The 21690-nt window shown below is 41.3% G+C and overlaps 2 protein-coding genes across 4 annotated transcripts; both read left to right on the top strand.

Moving 5' to 3' along the window:
- The first annotated feature begins 515 nt into the window (after nucleotides 1–515).
- On the top strand, nucleotides 516–8685 carry ddhd2 (DDHD domain containing 2). Of its 2 annotated transcripts, XM_061279849.1 has the most exons (19): nucleotides 516–805; nucleotides 1187–1339; nucleotides 2654–2846; nucleotides 2919–3109; nucleotides 3186–3275; nucleotides 3382–3502; nucleotides 3622–3711; nucleotides 3781–3922; nucleotides 4026–4234; nucleotides 4311–4378; nucleotides 4460–4579; nucleotides 4651–4746; nucleotides 4854–5018; nucleotides 5111–5137; nucleotides 5572–5727; nucleotides 5821–5923; nucleotides 6027–6188; nucleotides 7204–7381; nucleotides 7481–8685. In XM_061279849.1, exons 2-19 carry the CDS (start codon nucleotides 1220–1222, stop codon nucleotides 7548–7550), a joined length of 2301 nt encoding a protein of 766 aa, XP_061135833.1. In that variant the 5' UTR covers nucleotides 516–805; nucleotides 1187–1219; the 3' UTR covers nucleotides 7551–8685. The 2 variants fall into 2 exon arrangements, with proteins under 2 accessions (XP_061135833.1, XP_061135834.1); XM_061279850.1 differs by lacking the exon at nucleotides 5111–5137 and having other exon boundaries at nucleotides 519–805.
- A 640-nt stretch (nucleotides 8686–9325) lies between these two features.
- LOC133154826 (transforming acidic coiled-coil-containing protein 1-like) lies at nucleotides 9326–21655 on the top strand. 2 transcript variants are annotated; one of them, XM_061279852.1, is made up of 13 exons: nucleotides 9326–9562; nucleotides 14593–14684; nucleotides 15775–16150; nucleotides 18043–18097; nucleotides 18175–18253; nucleotides 18794–18846; nucleotides 19333–19467; nucleotides 19543–19619; nucleotides 19688–19731; nucleotides 19816–19976; nucleotides 20258–20364; nucleotides 20444–20564; nucleotides 20638–21655. In XM_061279852.1, the coding sequence occupies exons 1-13, from the start codon at nucleotides 9510–9512 to the stop codon at nucleotides 20704–20706; spliced, it is 1422 nt and encodes a 473-aa protein (XP_061135836.1). In that variant the 5' UTR covers nucleotides 9326–9509; the 3' UTR covers nucleotides 20707–21655. The 2 variants fall into 2 exon arrangements, with proteins under 2 accessions (XP_061135836.1, XP_061135835.1); XM_061279851.1 differs by lacking the exon at nucleotides 9326–9562 and adding an exon at nucleotides 13002–13466.
- The last annotated feature ends 35 nt before the right edge of the window (nucleotides 21656–21690 follow it).

The following is a 21690-nucleotide window of genomic DNA, read 5'->3' as shown; positions in this document are numbered from 1 at the left end:
CATTCAATTTGAAATATTATGCCGGCAACATTTGGTGACATGCTTATGTCTTAGGGCAGTCATATATAAATGAAACTACTACAAAGAAATGGTTGCGTGTTTTGGGTGTTGTTGTTTTTTTGTCCGCTTCCTCAACTGGGTGCGTCTGCCTTGTGATGTGGTTACTCACGAATTACTGAAAAATTCATTTACAAATCGACCGACTTCATTCTATTTTGGAGCAGGACTCCATAAACATAACATTTCTATTTTCAACACATCTCAGAAGAACGGAGATGTCACGCACGTAAATCGTAGCGTTGATTCTTTACCTCATTTATGCTATTTATTTTGAATGAGGGGAAAAATAAAGGACAGGCTCTGCGATTATGGAACGCTTTTTTGTGGGTTTTACAGCATCGTACTCACCGTGGAGTCGGAAAACGTTGTCACTCGTGACGTATCGCAGTGTGGGGGCGGGAAAATGGTGCCTTCAGGTTCTCCTCGTAAATTTTACTGCCACGTGACACTTTAGATTATTTATACGGCATATATCCGATAACGTTCTACAGTAAAATCTACAAATACTAACATTGATAACCAAAATAATTTTGATCGGTAAACATTTAGATTTGGTCCTTTTTCTCCCCAGCTAACGCGTCACGTGTATTATTCAAATACACATTGCATTTTCAAATTCCCGATATTACCTCAATGTTGCATTATTTGACAGTCAACCGTCCTTGGCTAATGGCTACCCAGCTGGTCGGGGCTTGCACAATAACAACTACGAAGCATTTCCACCTCAGCATTTTGCAGTTTGTCGGTGAGTTTAAGTCAAGCTTTTATGTTGTACTTGAGTGTACATAGAACGTGAGACTCGTAAACGTCGCTTTCCGTTTCGCAACCTTTACCAAGCTAGCCAATGTAAACAAACATTCCTCCCCAAAGCTGTTATGGTGGACAAGAAACGTTTAATTAAAATATTTTTTAAATGCTGCTACATGCGATCTTTGGGCAGCTGTGTACATTGTGTGTACATAGTTTGTGTCTTATACTTTAGTTTCGTGGTTATGCAATGACAGTTCGCGTCAATGTAAACACCAATATGCGTCCTCTCAATAGTCGAGTTTGACTAATAGGAGTGTGTTTATGTTGTCAAACCTGACTTGACTTGACTTTATTTGAGTCAAACACCCTTCTACAGGTCACGGCAGGGGCTTGGCGTAAGGTTGAGCCAATGTCCCTTGGTTCTGCTGACCAGGGTGGTCTATCTCAGGCCGCCCCATCCACCGAAGACAAGGACCAGTCGAACTGTCCCGATGAAGTTGTGACTGCAGAGAACACACATGTGGACCAGGTGTGTGTGTGTGCACCCTTTCTTGTGCAACCTACTGTTGGTGTTGTGTTGATTTAAGGATGATCAGGCTTGGTGATATCCTGAGTGGGAAGGAGTTTGTGATGTGTGGTAACTGTACATCCTTTTCTCAAATGTATCCTACTGATTGAAGTTTATTTATTATAGGTGTCATACACAAGGCTTGTAGGCGAGATCTGGACATCAGTGTTTGTTTTTTTTATGTGAATGAGCACATTTGATTGTTTGATTTCAAATCCGTTATGGTGTTGTACAGATGTTGAAAATTGTGTCAATGTTGCTGTTTCATCAACTGTTTCATCATCTGATTGAACGTTTTGTTGTGCTTCCATATCTTTATTGTGGTCGGTTCCTGGAAAGTATGTCAACAGTGATTAGTGAAATGCAAATTAGCAAAGAAAACGACTAGCAACTGTTCTAATCCAGTGGTATGCCCCCCTCCCTTGACTGAGCCTCAGGCCACAGAGAAAAGCTTGACCAAGTCCTGAACATGTGATAAAAGAAACAATGTGGCTCTCTGCAACAACTTCTGACACCTTGCACAACTCCAAGGCTGTGCCAGGCAGGACTGAAATAGTCTATTGACTCAGCATTGTCACAATTCACACCACTCAAGGGTCCATCAATCTCTGTGCTCACTAATTCTTATTTAGCGTGAGACTTGGGTTGTGCTCCTGTTCTAATGGACAACAATAGCTGCTACATTCTTTACCTGCTGAGCGACAGCACGGCAAAATGAAGACACTGTCCTTGTGTCTTGAGAAAGAAATAGTTAGGCTATACATGGAAATCACATACTGTTCTTTTTTGTGGTTGCACACACTGTTAACATTTGGTGACAGGGTATTGCATTTACTCTCCCAAGGTTAAGCAACTTTTAATGGCTCTGAGGAAAGACCTTTTCCAAATTATTCATTATTATTTCTGTAAATGTCAACACCCTCCTGACTTGTTTCCTGACTTAGCAATTGTGTGATGATGTGTCAAGTAGTGGAAGGCTCCAAATGGTAACGATTCAAGGAAGTAGGGTTGTTTACAAGCTGGACTCGTGTCACTCGCACAAAGAGGGCGGGCTGGATGAGCAGAGGGCAGAGTAGAATAGAGCTTTGTCTGCCTGACCAAGTGGAAAGCAGGCCTGATTCTTTCCTGTTTGTTGTTTTTTACTTTGGCAAATTGTCCCATTAGGAGCTTAGTGGTCCAAAACAGACTCATCTCTGACCTTTATAATGTTTAACTTGCATATTGACACTTTTGGTGGTTTTTTTTTTTTTAATGTATATATATATTTTTTTACAGGGACTGCCGGCAGTAGATGAAGCCTCTCCCGGTTCGACTTCATCCTTTGAGATGCTCGATATGGAGCCTGTCCCACCTCCTTATCAAAAAGTGCAGCCTCACTGGTTCTTCTACAAACAGGGCGATGACAATGTGCTTTGGCTCCCTTTTAGCAGAGAAGACTCCGACAAATTAGAGAATGCCGACAATGCAAGTAAGCATGCTCAAACTGTGCCTAGACACCTCGATTACACCTGGTCTAACGTGTAATGTGGCTCTATGTTAGGAGACAACAATGAGGAGGTGGTGGTGGCCGTGGAGGGCGAGCGTTATGATATGCATGTCAAGGAGAGGAAGTGCTATGCTGTGTACTGGGAACAAAAACCTATTGAGGTTCGCCGCTGCACATGGTTCTCCAAAGGAGATAAAGACATGAGGTTCACGCCATACTCTGAAGACTTCAGCAACAGTCTGGAGGTAGTGTGGCACCAGGGAAGCTCCTTCACATCTGTCTCGTTCCTCAATAAATAGTTGACTTGTTCCAATTTTACAGGACGCTTACATGATCGCGGTTACTTTAGACGAGTGGAAAAGGAAGCTGGATTTTCCCACGGGAGAGACAGTCATTTTACACAATCCCAAAGTGATTCCTTCACCTAGAATGTCGCCGTAATTACATTTATGACAAAGCTGCATTCTTCTATTTTTTTAAAAATATATTCTCATCTTTTCCTCTCCCACTTTTTCAGCTGATGATGCATTATCAGCCAATAGGATTGCAGGAAGACTGGATCTCCTCGCCATCCGAGAACACCCGTCCTAGAACAGTCAAACGTGGCATTAACAACATCCCTGTAGAAATTCCCGATGGTATGTTTTTGTTCCCCTCCAACATTGTAACGTTCCCATACTCGCTACTTTATTTTGGTAACCCATTAGGAGTGCTGTTTTAGAATGTGATAACAGTTCCGTTTTCTATTTGTTTAAAGGTGAACCCGAAAAGGTGGACCACCTTGTGTTTATGGTCCATGGTATCGGTCCTGCATGTGACCTGCGTTTCAGATCAATCATACAGTGTGGTAGGTTTTTTTAATTTTCATTTTTATGCATGTTCTCCACTGTACTGAAATTGATCATTCCTTGTCTAGTGAACGACTTCCGAAGTGTGTCGCTGTCCTTGTTGGCTTCTCATTATAAGAATGCTCAGCTCGAGGGCAAGGTTGGCAAAGTCGAGTTCCTCCCAGTGAACTGGCACAGCGCATTACATGGAGATGCCACTGGTGTGGATGAGTAAGTGTATAAAAAAGAACTTGAGTGTTAACACTTACAAAGCTACCTCATTATTTCGGACTCACTGGATTTTGTTCTATTTATTTTTCTTTTCATTTCCCAGGGATATCCATAGGATCACTCTGCCTAGCATCAGCAGACTGAGACATTTCACCAATGACACGCTGCTAGACTTGTTTTTTTACAATAGTCCCACCTACTGCCAGACCATAGTGGACACAGTCGTCTCAGAGATCAACAGACTGCACACTCTCTTCAAACAGAGACACCCCAAGTTCAAGGGGGAAATTTCCGTCGTGGGTCATAGCCTCGGTTAGAAACACATTCAACTTTTCAAGTCACCTTGAGCATTAAAACACTTATTGTGTTGTTATCGCTCTTTTAATAGGTTCATTGATCCTGTTTGACTTGCTAACCAATCAGCTAAATGGTTCAAAGGAATCTGCAAAAGAGGAGGTACACGTGTGTTCACAATGATTGCTTTCTCAGTAATTGTACGAAAAAGAGAGTTAAAAAAACAACAACTTTATGCTGAAGGTGCTGCCTGATGACCCATGTCCTCAGGACCATGATACACTAGAGCAGACTCTCACCCGACTGGGACTACAGCAATACTCAACAATATTGAAGGCAGAAAACCTGGATCTGGAATCACTGGTGACACATAAACACGAGAAAGCAAAATGTCTTGAGGAAACTTTTATAATGTACGGCTTCTTTTTCTTTAGGCTCTTTGCCAGGAAAAAGATCTCAAAGATATTGGAATTCCACTTGGACCCCGGAAGAAGATCCTGAAATATGTCAAGAGAAAATACTTTTCAGAGGTCAGAAATTATTGTTTTATGTCAAAGTCAAGGTTGTTTAAATGTGTTTTAGCTGCTTTATCTGTAATAGCAGCAGTTACTTACTGTATTTAAAAATGTTCTCTTAGGATTCCAAAGCTGGACGCCTATCACAAATGCGACAAGGTTCCCTCTGCTGTGAGGACAACGGTAACCAATCTCCGGAATCGGCAGTGGGAAAGGGCCAGTTCCTCAGAACACAGTCCATCACCAGCGCTGTAGATTATGAATATTTCAACATGGGCATCGGACAGGTACCAAGCATGCATGCATGGAAAGGATTCTTTTTGCTTCCAGCCTTCATGCATCACCCTCCTGCTTCTCTCCCGCCTGCTTACCCGGACAGACCAGTGGAGGCATAGCCAAGGGACAGGTTTGTCTCAAGTGGTTTCCACATGATAGCCTTGAAAAACAGCATAGTCCAGGGGTCACTAATATGATGCTCGCCGGCACCAAAAAGCGCATCAGTAAAGCGAAGACCTGTTCCAAAAATAGTTCGCCAATGGTTCGATATTGTAATCACTGAAGTATGGTGTAGAAGGTTTCAATTCATCAGTGCCAAGAAGGTATTTCTCAATTTAACAAAAAAAAATTGGTGACCCCTGGGATAGTCACTTATGGTCAATATTATTTTATTGGTCGTAACAGACTGTGGAACCCAGGACCATCCTCACTTTCTGTTCTCATCCACTCCTGCATGAGTGACCAGCTCTCTTCCTTGCATGCGCTCATTCACTTTCAAAGTTGTTTTGAAAATCTTTTATGATTGCTTTTTGAGAAAAGCGATTGAACATTCTCTCTTTACAGGTATCTGTTGATTATCCACAGTTGGCGTTCCAGCCTCAGACCTTTTTTGCGTTTGGATCCCCTATTGGCATGTTCCTAACAGTCCGTGGACTTAAACGAATTGACCTCAACTACAGCTTCCCAACCTGCAAGAGCTTTTATAACATCTACCACCCGGTGGGCAACAAAATATATACTATCTGTTTGATGTAATAATGTCTGATCATTTGGATGAAAGCGCAAAATCATCCAATGTCTTGTCTTGTGCAGTTTGATCCTGTAGCTTACCGGATTGAACCCATGATTATTTCAGAAGTTGAGTTTGAGCCCATGCTCATTCCACACCACAAAGGCCGCAAGAGGATGCACTTGGGTACGGACCTCCCCTTCCCCAATCTATGTCAAACACTTTTATAGCATGACCTTTTCTTCAGGAATCCTAAAAATATGCATTTTTTCTTTTTTTTATCTACTAGAACTGAAGGACAGCTTGGCCCGCATGAGCATAGATTTGAAAAATAATCTATTGGGATCGATAAGGACAGCTTGGAAGTCATTTTCCAGACCGTCTGTTGCTGCACTGCCCCCAGTAGATGAAGGGGTAACTACAATAGATGGAAAACTTCAGGAAACGCAAGGTAGATTGAGTTTTCTCTGCTTTGTGAAATTGACAGCATATTGTGTAAATATGTGGAGTATTGTAAATGTGTGTGTGCGTGGGCATGTGCCCATCTAACCCCCTTGTCTTCGCACTCCTCATTCTCTGCTTGCCAACATCCTGCCTGTTTGTCTCTTAACTCTGTCTGGTGGTCACATCTGCTTCCTGCACTTCTTTGCACTTTACTGTGAACCTCAGCGTTGGCTCCAGTTTGCGCCCCTGCTCAGAGGGAAGAACAAAGAGGTGACTTTTGGACTAAAATATTGGAGTGGCCCAGGGCCCTTCATAGGCATTACTTCCAAGGTAAGCCAGGCTAACATGGAAGAGGTATAATATTTACTTAAAATAGGATAGGCTCCAGCACGCCTGCAACCCCCGTGAGGAAAAGTGGTTCAACAAATGGATGAATGGATTTTATACATTTTGTGAAAGGCAAAAAAAACCCACGACTGTGTGTCATCATTTTTTTAATTTGAAATCTTTGTCCCCTTTTTGGACACAATACAGTGAGCTACATCATTCTTGTCACCGAGAGTCATACTTTAGGCAATGTAACGTTTGACAGCTCCATGACTGATTGCTTTTTTTTACTAATTGTTGTACTGTCAAAACATTTCTTCAACACTGTAATGAACTAAATAATAGTTCAGGACTATTTATGTGGTGCTCCCTTTTCAGGTGTCATGCACGCATGTTCAAAGTATGTATTATTATGTCAGTGGCAGGTGGTGCAATTTAGAAATATGTACAGAGTAATTTTGCTCGTTGAAATTTGGCTCTGACCGACCAATCAGAGGAAGGAAACCATTGAGGGCTGGCGCTCTGGTCCTGTGAGGACTCATTTTATATTTGATTGGTTATAGAAGCAAGGTGAATCACTGGTTAGCACATCCGCCTCACAGTTCAAAGGTGCAGGGTTTGATTCCGGTTTTGGACTTTTTGAAGAATAGTCCTAATAAGCAGATATCTAATATATTTCTCTGTTGCCCCTGCAGGTGAGAACGAGGATGTGGAATCGTCAAGCTCAGCAGAGCAGCCGCAGCAGGCAGAGCACGCAGAAATAAAAATGGGAATGTTGAATGGAGGGCGACGGATCGACTATGTGCTTCAGGAAAAACCCATCGAGAGCTTCAACGAATATTTGTTTGCCATTCAGTCTCACCTTTGCTATTGGTAAGTCATACGTGATAGTCAGAAGAGATGGCCCTTTAATTTGAATTACTTGTTTTTTTTTCCCTGTAAGATATTTATTTCTGACTTTTTGTCTCTCAGGGAATCCGAGGATACCGCTCTGTTGCTGCTGAAGGAAATTTACGACAAACTGGATGTGACATTAGAATAGATGCAACCGTAAATTGATTTTGGGTAATAAAATCCACTTCAGGGACCTGAGAGTTTGTTCAAGAAGGACACTTAACAGATATTGTGCAATCTTCCTCGAGAATGCCTTCTGGCCAGGTGATCTCTGGTTAGAGATGTCAGTTAAATTTTCAGTCACCGCCCAAGTGACATTGGTGTCCAACTCTTATCATGCTATGTGTTGCACTTTTTTTGTGCGTTTCCTTACCTTCTTGCACTTTGATTGCTATCTGCATATCTCACACACAACCGTAACTATATATTGTGGACGGTTTTACATTATGACCAAGAGATCATTTAAAAAAAAAAAAAAGAACGTGTTGAGACATTCAAACACAATTTATAATAGAAAGTGTTCAAGGGAACGCTCCTTATATTATTTTGTTTTGGTTGACTGAGTTATTATTATTTTTGTATAGTCAGCAAAGTGAAGTGTTTGCTGTGTTCTAAAATTTGCTTGCTGCCCACCCAAAGAAGCCAAAAGCTGCTGCTGCTACGATGTATAATTTTGGAAAAATGTTATTCTTTTACTTAGCAATCAATCCTTAATCTATCCATTTGAAATTTCTGCTCTTAAGATATAATACTGTCGACTATGAAGATGGGAAGATGTTTGCACAGCTCAATTTGATCGTGTGAAGGACCAAATTCTGCACTCTTGTGTATCACGCAAGGGATTATCCACCATTAAGAGTTTGCCTTGATAGCTCATGTACAGTAGCTCTGCTATGTTTGACTATCTCAACATTCGACTGCAGTTTATGCAGGTATGTGCTGAAGTAGCATAGTTGCCATTTTGTCATATTCAGAGCTTAATCAAAACCTAAAACCAATCTAAGGTAACTCAAGTTTGTATTCATATTCAGCAGTCCTTGTTCACCTTCTCGCAACTAAATTGTTTACTAGACTCTGACGTTTCTAACTAGTTAAAGGTGTATCTCAAGCATGTGCATCTGACATTTACACTCTCCAAAGAAGCACTGAACATGTTTTTTGTTTTATCGTATACTTGACATCTCTGCTTTTGCAATGCACCCTTGACAAGTATGTTGATGCGCACAATAGTGACTCTTTATACCTCTTTTGTGTGCCATAATAAAACAATGGCTCCTACTCCACCGCTATCTCAACATTGTTTATTGGATGCAAATGAAAATTAAAATGATTGCAGGGTTGGAGCTAGCATTATTATCTGTTATCACCTAAGTGCCAGATCTTGGAAGCATGCCAAGTCCCAGATACATTCACTCATTGCAGTTTGGATTCGCAATTCTGAGCATTTACATTAATAAATGACACAAAAGGACATAAAGCAAAGTCAGTCATCCCTTTCAAGTCCATACATACTCTCTTTGAATCCAGAACCACAACAGCTTCTTTTGATGTGCGAGGTTAGGCCACTAAGGGGCAGTATAACGCACTAATGAAGACAACTAATTTGTTGTTAACTTCAATTTGGATTGGCATTAAACATCTTGAGGGGTCTTTTTGAAGAATTGTTCACTAACTCTGCCAAACTGCTTCTTGTTGTGAAGTGAATTGAATTCACTGCAAAATACTTTGACTAATATTTTGACTAAAGGTGTTGAATATAGATCTGCTTTTGTCACTAATGTCACTCTTTGGGATTTGTGTTTCTCCAGTAGTCCCAAAAGGGTTTTAGCATTCTTTTTGGGACACCCCTTGTGACGCTCCATCCCTCCTCTTCTGCACCCCGCCTCTATTCTTCCGTGTGACTGTAATCGGGCCCATAGAGAGCGAGGATGAGGATAAGTGAGGGAGTGAGGAGGCGGAACTGTCACCAGTGTTTATGTTTGATCCTTACGGAACATCCGCACAAGTCGTGGTGACGTAACCGACCTGAAATGACAACCAGAACCTCAAAGAGTTTTGATTTACTGGAGGAGAGCTGAATTGAAGACTTTGGGGAATACTACGAGCCATGGGGGGCTCCGTCAGCCAGCACGAGAAGAATCCACCTCGCAAGAACAGCATGTAAGAGTCTTCATTGTCTTGTACGCTTGATGAGGATGCTCAAGAATAGCCGAGTCACGGGAAGGATGCAGTTGATACCCGAGCGTCGACAGATGTGCAGTCTCATCTGATGACATGTTTTTGAGCTTGTCACAAGATAGCAGAGGAACAAACCGGGCTGACGGTCATGCTTTCTGCATTAACACACCTTGTGATTGCTTCTCTTTTCAATGAGCATTTTTAAAAGCAGCCATTAATGATGAATTATGCATCGATTTAGATCTTCATTCCTGACTTTTAATCGTACTTTTTTTTTTTTTTTAATTATGCGTGTGATTGATTCCTCTGGTTTTAAAGCACTGAGGTCAAAACAGCACCAATACTGTTTGTCTTTTATCCTTCATAACGATTACAATGAGTCCTTTTGCTTTGTTGCAGCACAGCTAATCCCAGCAGTGCTTTTATCTAAAAATAAAAAATAAAAACGCGACTCACGATTCTGTCACATGTATGACGCACATTCGGTGTGTGGATTTAGTGATGGAGAGGGCAATTGCGCTGCCTAAAAAAAATATTTCACCGAAACGAAATACACATGAATGAAATATAAAAGTGAAATTAAAGATTCATAGTAATGCTCTTTAACAATGTTACAGTAGAGGATTTCTCCATCTTAGTGTTGTCAAATATGTTGTGAAAATGTCCTCTAGAAATGGATTCTTAATTGAGCTAAATTTAGAATCCTACTAGATGAAGTGTAAAGTCTTTCAAGTACAACAGCAGAGCAGGAAGTGTTGCTTGACTTGCCGGGTCAATGCATGGCTGCACAATGTGCATGACGTACTACAGTCTGGCAATTGTGTAGTCTGAAGCTCTTTTTGCTCTGGAGCCACCTTTTATAGCAGTTTGTGACATCACTCAGCATTCTACAGTGACTCTGAACTACACAAAATGTTTTTTTCACAGGAAGTAATAAGTCTTGTGGTACTTTTAATTTCCTCAGTATAAATTAGGTTTCTTGAAAGTTAATTTTGTGTGGCTGTAAGCATATAACCAGAGGCAGCGCTACATATTCTTGAGCCACGCCTGCTGTCCACGGCCATGTTAAGGGGTTGTCATTGTTATTCTTTAATATTGGAATTATTAAGATAAACCTAGCTAAATGTTACTTTTTACCAGATTTGTTTTTTGCTGACTTGAGACAGCAAATCTTTCTGCATTAGTAGATTGAGTGCTCGGTCAGTAATCAGTTATAGCTGATGGTGGATGCCTTGATTTTATGTCCTCCTTGAATTTATTTCTGCTTCCACGGAAAGCGAGAAGACCCACGGACTGGATGTGTACAATACAGCAAGAACAAATCATAATTTACCCATTTTTTGAGAAGTATCCATCTGTATTTCGTATGCATCAGCAGGTTTGCGTGTCAGCTGGTTGACCTGAAGGTGGCGCTAGATGAAAGCTGGATCCACCTTTTCAGTGGGCTGTGTGGGTGGGAAGATAGGTGGCTGACATTTGCAAAGATTTGCCGATTCTCTGTGCACAGAAACACGCGAGCACCAAAATAATGATCTAATCCAGAATAACATCTCCACAATGACTAATCTATCAGTCATTGATTGCTTCTTTATTATTAGCTCAGTATAAGCACACATGTCAGTCACAGTGTGATGGATGATTAAGGGTGTGCATTCTTGCTGGATTACACAGTACACGTGACATACTGGATGGTATATGCACAGTTCCTGTGACGCTACTGAGTGAGAATACGCATGAGTGCTGCCCCCCCAAGTGAGCTATTTGTGGTCGTACGGTATTACATAAGAGCCGTTCTGCCGCCTCCCTACGTTTATTGCATTTTATTTTTTTTTAGTTTAGAGAGAGGAAGCAGGACAACTCATGCTTTATGGTGTGTGTTTTATGTTAATAAAGCACATCCATCTGAAATTGATGGTATTTTGTCATCTTTGCCCTCTCCTCATGACAGATTTTTCTTCTCAGATGTTGTCACTGATTATTTGGCCCACTTCCAGAGGTGAAATAATACTAATCCATGCAATCCCATTTTTTGCAGACCTATCACAAACGGAGCAAGGCCCTTTTCTGTTTTCAACAAAATTTCATGTGCCAACCTACCTCATCATCTTCTTTTTGAATATTTTGTCTCGTATTTATAATGTTAAACATAATGCAATGGTTGTTCCTGTTCACATTATTAACTATTTTAACCTTTCTCTTTGTTGGTGTTTTTTCTTCTTCTTTTTTTCTAAGAGTAAGTTTCAGATGGCTTACTTTCAGTGTGTGCGTGCATGTGTGCAAGTGTTTGTGGCTGAGTGTGATGCAATAATGTAAAATCCACCAGCCATGATCGTATGATTAAGGAGGCAGGAGTGATTTTTTTTATCAGTGTTGTGCACTGATATTGTTAAATGTAGGTTTGCTTTATTGACATGTTGGCTGTTTGCCCTCGATGTGAACAATGGATCCTCTGTGGCTGTGTTCACACATCAGTGAAGGAAAAACAAAAGGACTTCATTAGCGATTCGGACAGACCCACTAGGGAAAGTTAGAGCAGGGTGAACCATGCAAATAATGCTAAAGCAAATTGTTTTACTATTTTTGAATAGTTGAAAACAATGTGAACTTATACAAATGAGCAATGGCATGGCATATGCAGTATTTTACCGGTGGTCTGAGGATAGTATGGGTTTCGCTACCATGACGACCAGAGAGTGAACAATGTAAGCCAGCGGGTGGCATTTTTGTGACCCTCAAATTTTGTCCCAAATCTAAATTGCAAGAACTCATGTGCTTTTGACTTAAGCGCTCCATTGTGTGTCCTCAGATTGTTTCCCGAATTCTATTGCACCAAGGCATATATTTTACATTGAAAACTATTTCTGCACACCACACAACTAAAGTATCACGAAAAAAGTATCTAAACTGAAATAGTGAAATGGGGAATCACCCTTTAGATTGTGAGCACCTACTATAGGAATGACATCAGAAAATTCTTCCTGGATGTCATGACATCATCATATCATCATTGCTTTCCTGTTTATGATTTCACTTTTGATCTGCTTGTTGAAAAAGTCAAAACTTTTTACTTTTAAAGCTTTTCCGGCTACATTACACTTACTGTTTTCATGCAATGAAAGGCCTCATTTTTTTCTTTAACACTCCCACACACTGCCTCATTTCCTTGAGGCCAGATAAATAAAAAATAGAACTTGTTTCATGGTAGCTTGTGAGTGCAGTGGTATGCTATCGCATAAAAGATGTAAGCAGCCACATAGGCACACTAAAGTCTCATAAATTTAGATTTTACGTCTTTTGCATCCTGTTTGGTCGTCTGTTTCGAAGTAACTTGAGTCGGTCGTCTCGTGGCCTCATAAAACAGTAAGCTTTGCCTCTCGTCCTTCACAAGGAGGGGAGGAGGCTCCACAAGGAAGGGAGAGGCTGACTCCTGAGGAAGTCATGCAACCATGCTGCAAGCTGCGTCTGTTTGACCAGCTGATCGTTCCTCCCAGTGAGAGGAGGGAAGGCAGGGAGGGGAGGAGTGACCACTGATGCTCCACTAATCTGCATCGGAGAGCAAAAGCAGACGACTGAAACGGCAGCTGCGACGAGGAAAGACACCTTTTTTTTCTGCAGGCGATGGGCAGAACTCAAAGGAAGTGGTACATTGTGGAGAAAGCGTCAACGGCAGTTTATTTTTAGAAGCCTGCTTGTTTGAAAGAGGAAGACAAACTAATCGAGGAGAAAGAGGAACCCCAGAGGAAGTAACAGCAGCAGTGTTTTTTTTCTTTCGCTTTTTTGTTTACTCACAACCTTGTGCAGAGATGTCCTGGTTGTCTCCTGTTCAGTGGGCCAAATGGACATGGTCAGCAGTGACAGGGGTCTCAGGAGATGACAACGATGACAAGTAAGAGGCTCACACTTGCAGTTGGGATGAAATAAAGTACATATTGAGGCAGATGAGCTACAGGTGGACTACAAATATTTGGTTCTTTGGTGGTAATGAGTTACCCTGACAGGTGGACACACAAGGTCCAAATGTACAAGTGGTCTAAAAGTAGATTCCTTGCATTTTTTTTTTTATCCTCTTCAGCTTAATGTGACTACTAGTACCTCTGTTATTATGTGAGGAAAACGAGAGGCAATCAGTTTGGTTGTAGAAAGTTGGGGGATGGTTGAGGGGGAGCCACAGTTTCCAATCCTTGAGGGTTTTTTTTTCCATCCACTTCCAGTTTCTAGGTAACCATTTAACATTGCAATCATTGGGGCCATCTCTGGGATTCACTCCAATGTGAATGTGTGTGTGTGTGTGTGCGTGCGCGTGTGTGTGTGTGTGTGTGTGTGAGAGGGAGGCTGGTGGGTTAGATGTGGATGGTGCAAGCTTGTATCAGAAGGGGCGCGGTTGGGTTTTGGCTCTGACAGCTCTGTTCCGAGTTCTGTTTTTCATTAGAGTGCGGGTGTTTTGATGTACTACTTACGTTCATGCATGGGCACACTTGCACTTTCCCACATCAACTCTTTCACTTCCACCACTGTTGAGGAAATTAATTCGGCCTCGCTGTCGAGGCAGCCTGCAAGTGTTTAGTGTGTGGGTGAATGTCGAGCAAAAGATGCAGGTGGTGTGCTCGGACGCTCTGCTTTACTTCCTCACCTCCCCCTCACTTCCCTTGAAATGAAATCATCTTGTTTAGTTGATGCCCCCTTTTATTGTTTCTTGGTATTCCAAGAAGACCCTGAAAGCCATGACCTAACACTGTTAATATACTTTGCATAAAAAAAAGAAAATTCTCCAGATATTTGTTTATTTATTTGTTTTTATGTAACAAAAGTAGAAAAGACTGTTTTTTTTTTTTTTTTTTTTAGCTTTTGTGTTTTCTAGTTACATTCTAATAAATAGACTAATGAGAAATATTGTGATAATGGCATTGCTAAAACTATCATCTATCGGTTTCTGCGCAGTTCTGTAATGAATAAGCCATTTGTTCCTTTTTATATCACGACCAACACAGCAAATATTTTTTTTCTCTGTATAGTTCAGACTCGGAAGGAACCTACGAGACCCCGGAGGCAGAGTCTCCAGGTGTGGTGAAACTGCTGAGTCAACTGGACAACTCCACACTCACAGGTAATTACTTTAGCTGCTGCCCTTATAGTGCATCACAGCTCTTCATTGTTCCATCCAAATGGCACTTTTATTTTTAAAGTTGCTATTCCCCTCAATGTTTTGAGATTATGCAACTCCGTCTGATTGCTACTTACAGAGCAGCTAATGAATAAACATTTGATTATGTAAAAGGGTGACATCACTTTTTCCCTGACTCCATTAGAAGTTTCTGCATGTTTACTTCAACTGTCGAGAGTATCATGCATCAATAATTTTTTTTTTTCTTAGGAGATATTAAGTGTACAAAATACAAATATATTTTCATAATATTAAATATGTTGAAAAAAAATCTATATACATGTGTTCATGAGTATTAAGAGTAAGATGATTTATACTGACTGAGTCAGTATGGATGTTCGGATTCTGTCCGTGCCTCATTTTCTCATCTCCTCCTTCAATTAGCTTAGAAAGGGCATTCAAGGCCAATGTTGACATTGTTGCTAGGCCTCCTGGTGCCGTGAACTCTGTCTGACTGGGTGGGGCTCCTCCTCAGCTGTTCCCTCTCAAAAGGGCGTGCGTGGCCGAGAGAGACCTGATTCTGGGCTGCATATCAAGTCGCACATTAATGGCACCGTCTGCTCTGATATGCTGTTATTCTTTCACGACAGGTTGTTTTATTCTTAAATATAGTGTATACTGTACACTTCTCTGTGTGGGTGTGAGGGGGGGGGGGATATTTTTACTCGCATTCTGTTTTCCGCACATGAGAAATATGACTCAACTCAGATGGTTCTGCTGTGGTCGTTAGGTTGCTGTTAACAGGATGTGAAGGCTCTCCGAGAGCGAGCCTGCAGCCATTTTAAGTGTTCTAACAGGAGAAAAAAGGAAGGGTCACCACTTAAGGGTGAAATGCCTGGATGACAAAAACATTATAGTCGGTGGAGAAGTTTGTGGTTTTCTAATCAGTGACTATAACCTAACAAATTATATTCCCCAAAAAATTATAAAAATGATAATGCTCAAAAAGCGTTATTGTTTAGATATAGCAATATGACATGTTTCCTAAATATTGTTCTCAGCTCTCGAACTGTTTTCTCTCTCTTTGTTATAGACCAATTTGTCGACAAGAATTTTAGCCAGGAGGAGGTTGACGCTCTAAACAACCTGACTGGCTCGTCACCCAACAACAACAGCTTTGGTCTGAACCAGAACCTCAATCTGACTTTGACACCGAAGCCCTCATACCAATCAAACGCCGCATCGCCAGCGCAACGACCTCCGTCTCTACCAGTCCGCTCCCCGCTGAACACGCCGGATCCTTCAGAGGTGGACGATGAGGCGCCTGTCATCTCCAACCTGAGCCCAGACTCAAACTTGAACCCAGGCCATGACCTCCAAACGCATCATGACTTGCTCAATGGCAATGTGAACTCCCATAATGCAAAACCCGCCTGCTACCAGGAGGGAAGTGCTGTCGACATTATCACGTGAGTAAGAAAAATAGAAATGCTCACATTGTACCCATTTCCAGTTACTGTAGACTCCTCCAGCTGGACTCTGTGACTCACATTTTTCAAGCTGCACAAACACAGCTTTGTCTCGGATGGCTGAAGGGAACAACAGTCAATGCACGTTATTGTGCGCACTGAACCTGAGCCCATCAAAGTGTGTAGTAATTGCTTTTTTTGTGTAGCTCTGAATGTTTGTTAGATTCAGCAGCTGATTGGACACTTCATTAGGTACACATGCACACTCAATCAAGAACTAGACTTGAACAATATCCATCCATCGAACTTCTCATTGCTTGTTCTATTGGTTTCTGTGAAGCAGGGACCACAGCACATAAAAGTATATGTTACATAACATTCATTCTATTATATTTGTCTTAATACAGTAATAGTCTTTTTGCGCGTGCAATGAGAGAATAAAACGGTACTTCCTGTATCCCTTCTATCCAGAGACCTTATTGCGTATTTCATTTAGTAGAGAACATTGAAATGTCCCATTATTGTGACAGAATTAGTGATGTGAAAACGGTAATTTTTCAGAGTGATGTTCACTTGAGACATACGCACATGAGCAATTAACACACGCAGGGGTTTGTAATTGGATGAGTGGATGTTGTTTTGCCTATTATGGACTCCAGAGGATCGTGTGTTAATTAATTTATTTTTTGTTACTTGGTTTACATGCATATATCGCTTCGATTTTGTGAAGTTTTGATCATCCAGAGTGAAGAACTACCATCACAGGCCCTGTTTATGCTCATTTGCATATGTAATAAAGGGCATGAAGTGGGAGGGGCTTGTAGCTCCCAACATGTGCCGCCAATTGCATATGGATTTAAATGCATGAAAAAAACAATTTGCATGGAATCCTGTGTGCGTACGCATTCATAAAGCTCTGCAAGTGGCCTTGTACCGTATTTTGAAAGATTAGCCAGTTTTTGTACTGAGGCCCCTGGAGTCTCTAAAAGGCAGACTCCACCCTGGATAGTTACCAGTCAATCACAACACACATGCATTCAATGAAGGGGGCAACCATCCACGTCATACACCATTACTGAGTGGCAACTGAGTGCATGCTGCTGACATGCAAGTCAGGCAAGTGAACTTCTATGCAGTCATAGTAACTACTGAGAGAAATTTGGCTTGTGTAGGTGTTCTTAATGTAGTGTCCTCTATGTTTGTCTAGTCTTAAGTAGCAATTGCTTATCTTGTGTGGCACAATTTTCGATGCTCCATGTAGAAATCAAACCAAATGCCCTCCTGCAGGATTCCAAAAGACTGAAGCTATTTACACATAAGATGATTTATGCGTTTACAAAGTTTTATATATTTTTTTCGTTTGGTGTGTACATTTTGTAATTATTGATTTAAGTCTTTGGTGGCGTTTCAGTGATCTTGACACTGGCGTTTTCCTTTAAATATGTAGATTGTCTCCCTCTTGTGGTTTGACTGTGTAGTGCGTCTGCTAAACAAAAACTTTCCTCCCCATAAAAAGTATCACTAATAATTCTTTGTGATGTACGTGCGTGTATGTGTCCAATGCAGAAACAAGATTTAAAAGTCAGAAGTTCAAGTTTGACATGACATATACACTACACAGCCATACCACAAGAGGGAGACATTCCACAGGTTAAACGAGTGGATAGTTAGTTGGGAAAATATTATAGAAGAATGTCTTATTACACTATTTACTAAACTGCTTTTGCGACGGGCTTGTTGTTCCATATAATATTCAGGAGATGTTTTTTTTAAATCTGACACTATTAATCCTCGCAATTGAGGATTTTCAGCCGAGCACATAACATCTAAGAAATTGCTGGGCCATCCTTTTTGTTTATGTTCACTCTACTTTTCTTGTCGTTCATGTTCAGTAACTCATGTAAAGTGAAGTCAGAGCAGCCGACACAAAAGAACCTCAGTGGCCAGGTGAGGGTGGATGTGTTTTGTCGCATCATCGCAAGGACGCTGTATTAATTTTGTATTACTAACTGTTTACTTTTAAGGCTGATCGAGGCGACCATGCCACTGATGAGGAGAAGTTGGCCTGTAGCACATGTGTCAAAGCAGACAAGGACCAAAGCGGTGAGGAAATCAGTTATCAGCATTCAGTTGTTCTTCCATCTTTTATTTATCCTCCTGTAGACGTAATGAGCAGTTGTCCCAATACTTTTGTATTGGCACATAACTCAATTAATGTCACTATTGTCCCAAGACCAGATAGCTCTTGTAGTTTAGTCAACACACTTCAAAGCAATCTCTCGACCAAATCCAGGGAGAAGGTCATTAGTCCTTCCTGTTACACATACAGCCAACGTAAATGATTAACGGGGGCTACCATGTTGTGTTGCACCAACATGCTGTTAGTCGTGTGACTCTACAGTGCAGTCTGTGCTTATCTGCATGAGAAGACAAACAAGACGTGTCTTGCCATGTGAACATACTTTCTCAGAAGTTAACATGGAAATGAACTCTTTGTTTGGACTAGTAACAAAAACCAGCACTTTTCAAGAAAGCTGAATATCGTTTAAACCTATTCCCAGTAAATCATGCCAATATTTTTCACAGTTTGTTATACTTTTTACTTGCAGGGATCTAGTTCTCATATTAAATGATGTCTTTCAGACCAAATCTGCCACGAGTCTTGCACACCAGAAGAGCCAGACAGCTGCACACTGGTGAGAACTGCACTTAATGTATATAATTTAATTATTGCAGAATTTATTAGTAAGTCACATGATCTTAAATGCAAGAGTTTTGCTGCAATACATTCCACAAAGATGGCCACATTTCCACTTATCCCTTAAATCTGCAGCACAATGACGTGTGTCTCATGGTGGCCACTGAGTTCCTTGGATTATGATTATCATCTGGGAGATTAGGTTGGGCCTTTTTTAATCCCAAGGAAGGGCAGAGACTGCATGATGGTGGTGGGGTGGGGGCGGGGGGGGGGGGGGATAAATGCTGAGAGGTGAGCAAGGTTTGGAAAAAAAAAAAGAGCCGTTTTGTTGATTAGTAAAAAGTCGTTTTTTCAAGTTCCTTTTTGTTGCCCTTTCTCTGACGAATCCAAATAATGGCATTTGAAATCTGTCTTCTCTCTCGGTTCATGATACAGCATATTCTTGTTTTAAGCAACTGTTTTTTTTTTCTCCTTCCTCCCTTAGCACAAAGAAGACTCGAGTAAGTGGAAGAACAAATCAGGAGGAAGTGGCATGCAGAAAACGGGAAGTGAGGTCCTGGACTCCATCTGCATCAATGAGAAGGAGAAAGAAGCTGTTCTAACGCTCATCAGAGAGGAGGTACCAACTTCTAACATTACAAACAGTAATTGATCACGTTCCATTTCTGATCACACCTAATGACTCTTTTCTTAGATCATCACTAAAGAGACTGAAGTGAACGAATGGAAGAGGAAGTATGACGACAGCAGACAGGAAGTCAATGAGATGAGGTGAAGATGATCACAGAGACAGACAAACCCAGACAGACAGACGATGACCGTGTTTTGTGCTTTTACAGAAAGATTGTTGCCGAGTACGAAAAGACAATTGCTCAGATGATTGGTGAGTAGGTCCAAACTATCTTGACAGTCATTCTTATGAGCTGCTACTAGATTGACTGATCTCAATGATTCCGTCGTCCCTCAGAGGATGAGCAGAGGAACAGCCTGAGCTCCCAGAAGGCTCTGCATGCTGTAACCATGGAGAAAGATGCAGCGCTGACAGACCTAAACTCAGTGGAACGCTCCTTGTCTGACATTTTTCGGCGCTATGAGAACCTGAAGAGTACCCTTGATGGCTTTAAGAAAGTAAATGCTCTTGTTTCTCCATCTATCTGTCCATTTTTGTAACTCCAAACATCCAGGGGGTTTGTCCTGCAGAAGAAAGCATTCAACAATGCCACAAATTTGTGTCTCAGGAATTTTGTTTCTCGACTATAGCAATGAGTCATTTGTGCTCACCAGTTTTTGGAAAGTGAGCAGTGATTGGTTGTGAGATCTCAGGTCACGCACAGCAGATGAAAAATGGCGTGAGATGGGAAGAACGTTTAAAAATAAAGTCAAATGTGTCATGGGCGCTTCTTCTGCAGAATGAAGAGGCGCTGAAGAAATGTGCTCAGGAGTATCTGGCCAGAGTCAAGCAGGAGGAACAGAGATACCAGACACTCAAAGTCCATGCAGAGGAGAAGCTCGACAAGTAGGTACCATTAACAACTCTGAGAGGTTGCTGCTGAAAATATGAAGGCTATTCTTTTTCGTGGTCCGGCCCCGTTCAGGGCCAATGAGGAGATCGCTCAGGTGCGCACAAAGGCGGCCTCCGAGAGCTTGGCGCTGAACGCCAGCCTGAGAAAGGAGCAAATGAAGAACGAGTCACTGGAACAAACCCTGCAGCAGAAGGTAAGCCGGCCCGAGCGCCATCTTTCTCTTTGTTAAATGAGTACATTGTCATTCCGTCCCATTTGTGCGACAGAATGAAGAGATTGAGGAGCTCACAAAGATCTGTGACGAGCTCATTGCCAAAATGGGCACCGGTGACTGAGACAAGTCATCACTGAGCTGAAGCTACCGATGACTTTTCACGCGTTTTCGATTGCAATTTGTGGACCCCTCGTGCTTTTGGAAATCCTGCCTGCAAACAATAACAACGATGTGCTTGTGGCTGGACTGAAATTCCCAGCCGCTTAACGGCGTAAATGTCATCCAACTCTCCCTGCATGGCGTCATCAAATTTAAGGCAGGCCGAAGTCACTTTTGACTCGTATGCTCAGAAAAACTTGAACAAGATTTATTTTATGTTTATAGCAATTTGAGTTATTCTTCAAATAATGGAATTGTATGGCATCAGATGATCGCCATGGTTGCACAAGAGAGATTGAGTCATTTGGGTGGACTAAAGCGCCTGAATGGCTTTGGACTGTTCCCCTTTTGCTTAAAAAAAATTCTACAACTTCACTACAGCATAAAGATTGCACAGCTTTTAATCATAAAAAATAAAAACAGACAATCAATGACTCCCCATGCAGATTATATAAACACTGCCGATGTTTTTTCATTCAAGTAATGTTTATGCTAAAAATCAGAATAGCACCCAGCCAGACATTGGGACTGAAACAGCAAATATTAAATTCCTCTAACAACTGTGGGTGGGGAAGGCCAAGTACCAGCTGCCTGTTTTTGTTTTTTTAACAATCCCATTCTAATCATATTTCCCATCTGCGAACCATGTGTTTTAGTTCATGCCACGGTTTTCACACTTTTAAAAAGAAATGTGAATCTACAAAAAGCACCTACTACATGAAATGAGATTCATTTAAATAAAAAGACTAACCAGAACTTTACCCAAATAACACAAACCCACCACAAGTATACGGAAGGAAATATACCACATTGATTTCATTACACTGCTCCATTATGTCAAATCATGTGTGGAAATCTTGCAGCCTTTCATTGTACTGATGCACTTTTGGTTAAATAAATAACAGATATCACTTTTCTGTAATGTCAAGCTATTTCTTAAGGCATT

This window comes from Syngnathus typhle, linkage group LG5, assembly GCF_033458585.1.
Source record: "Syngnathus typhle isolate RoL2023-S1 ecotype Sweden linkage group LG5, RoL_Styp_1.0, whole genome shotgun sequence".
Lineage (NCBI taxonomy): Eukaryota > Metazoa > Chordata > Actinopteri > Syngnathiformes > Syngnathidae > Syngnathus > Syngnathus typhle.
The sequence above is the reverse complement of the archived record's forward strand: the minus strand, read 5'-3'. Positions and strand labels throughout refer to the sequence as shown.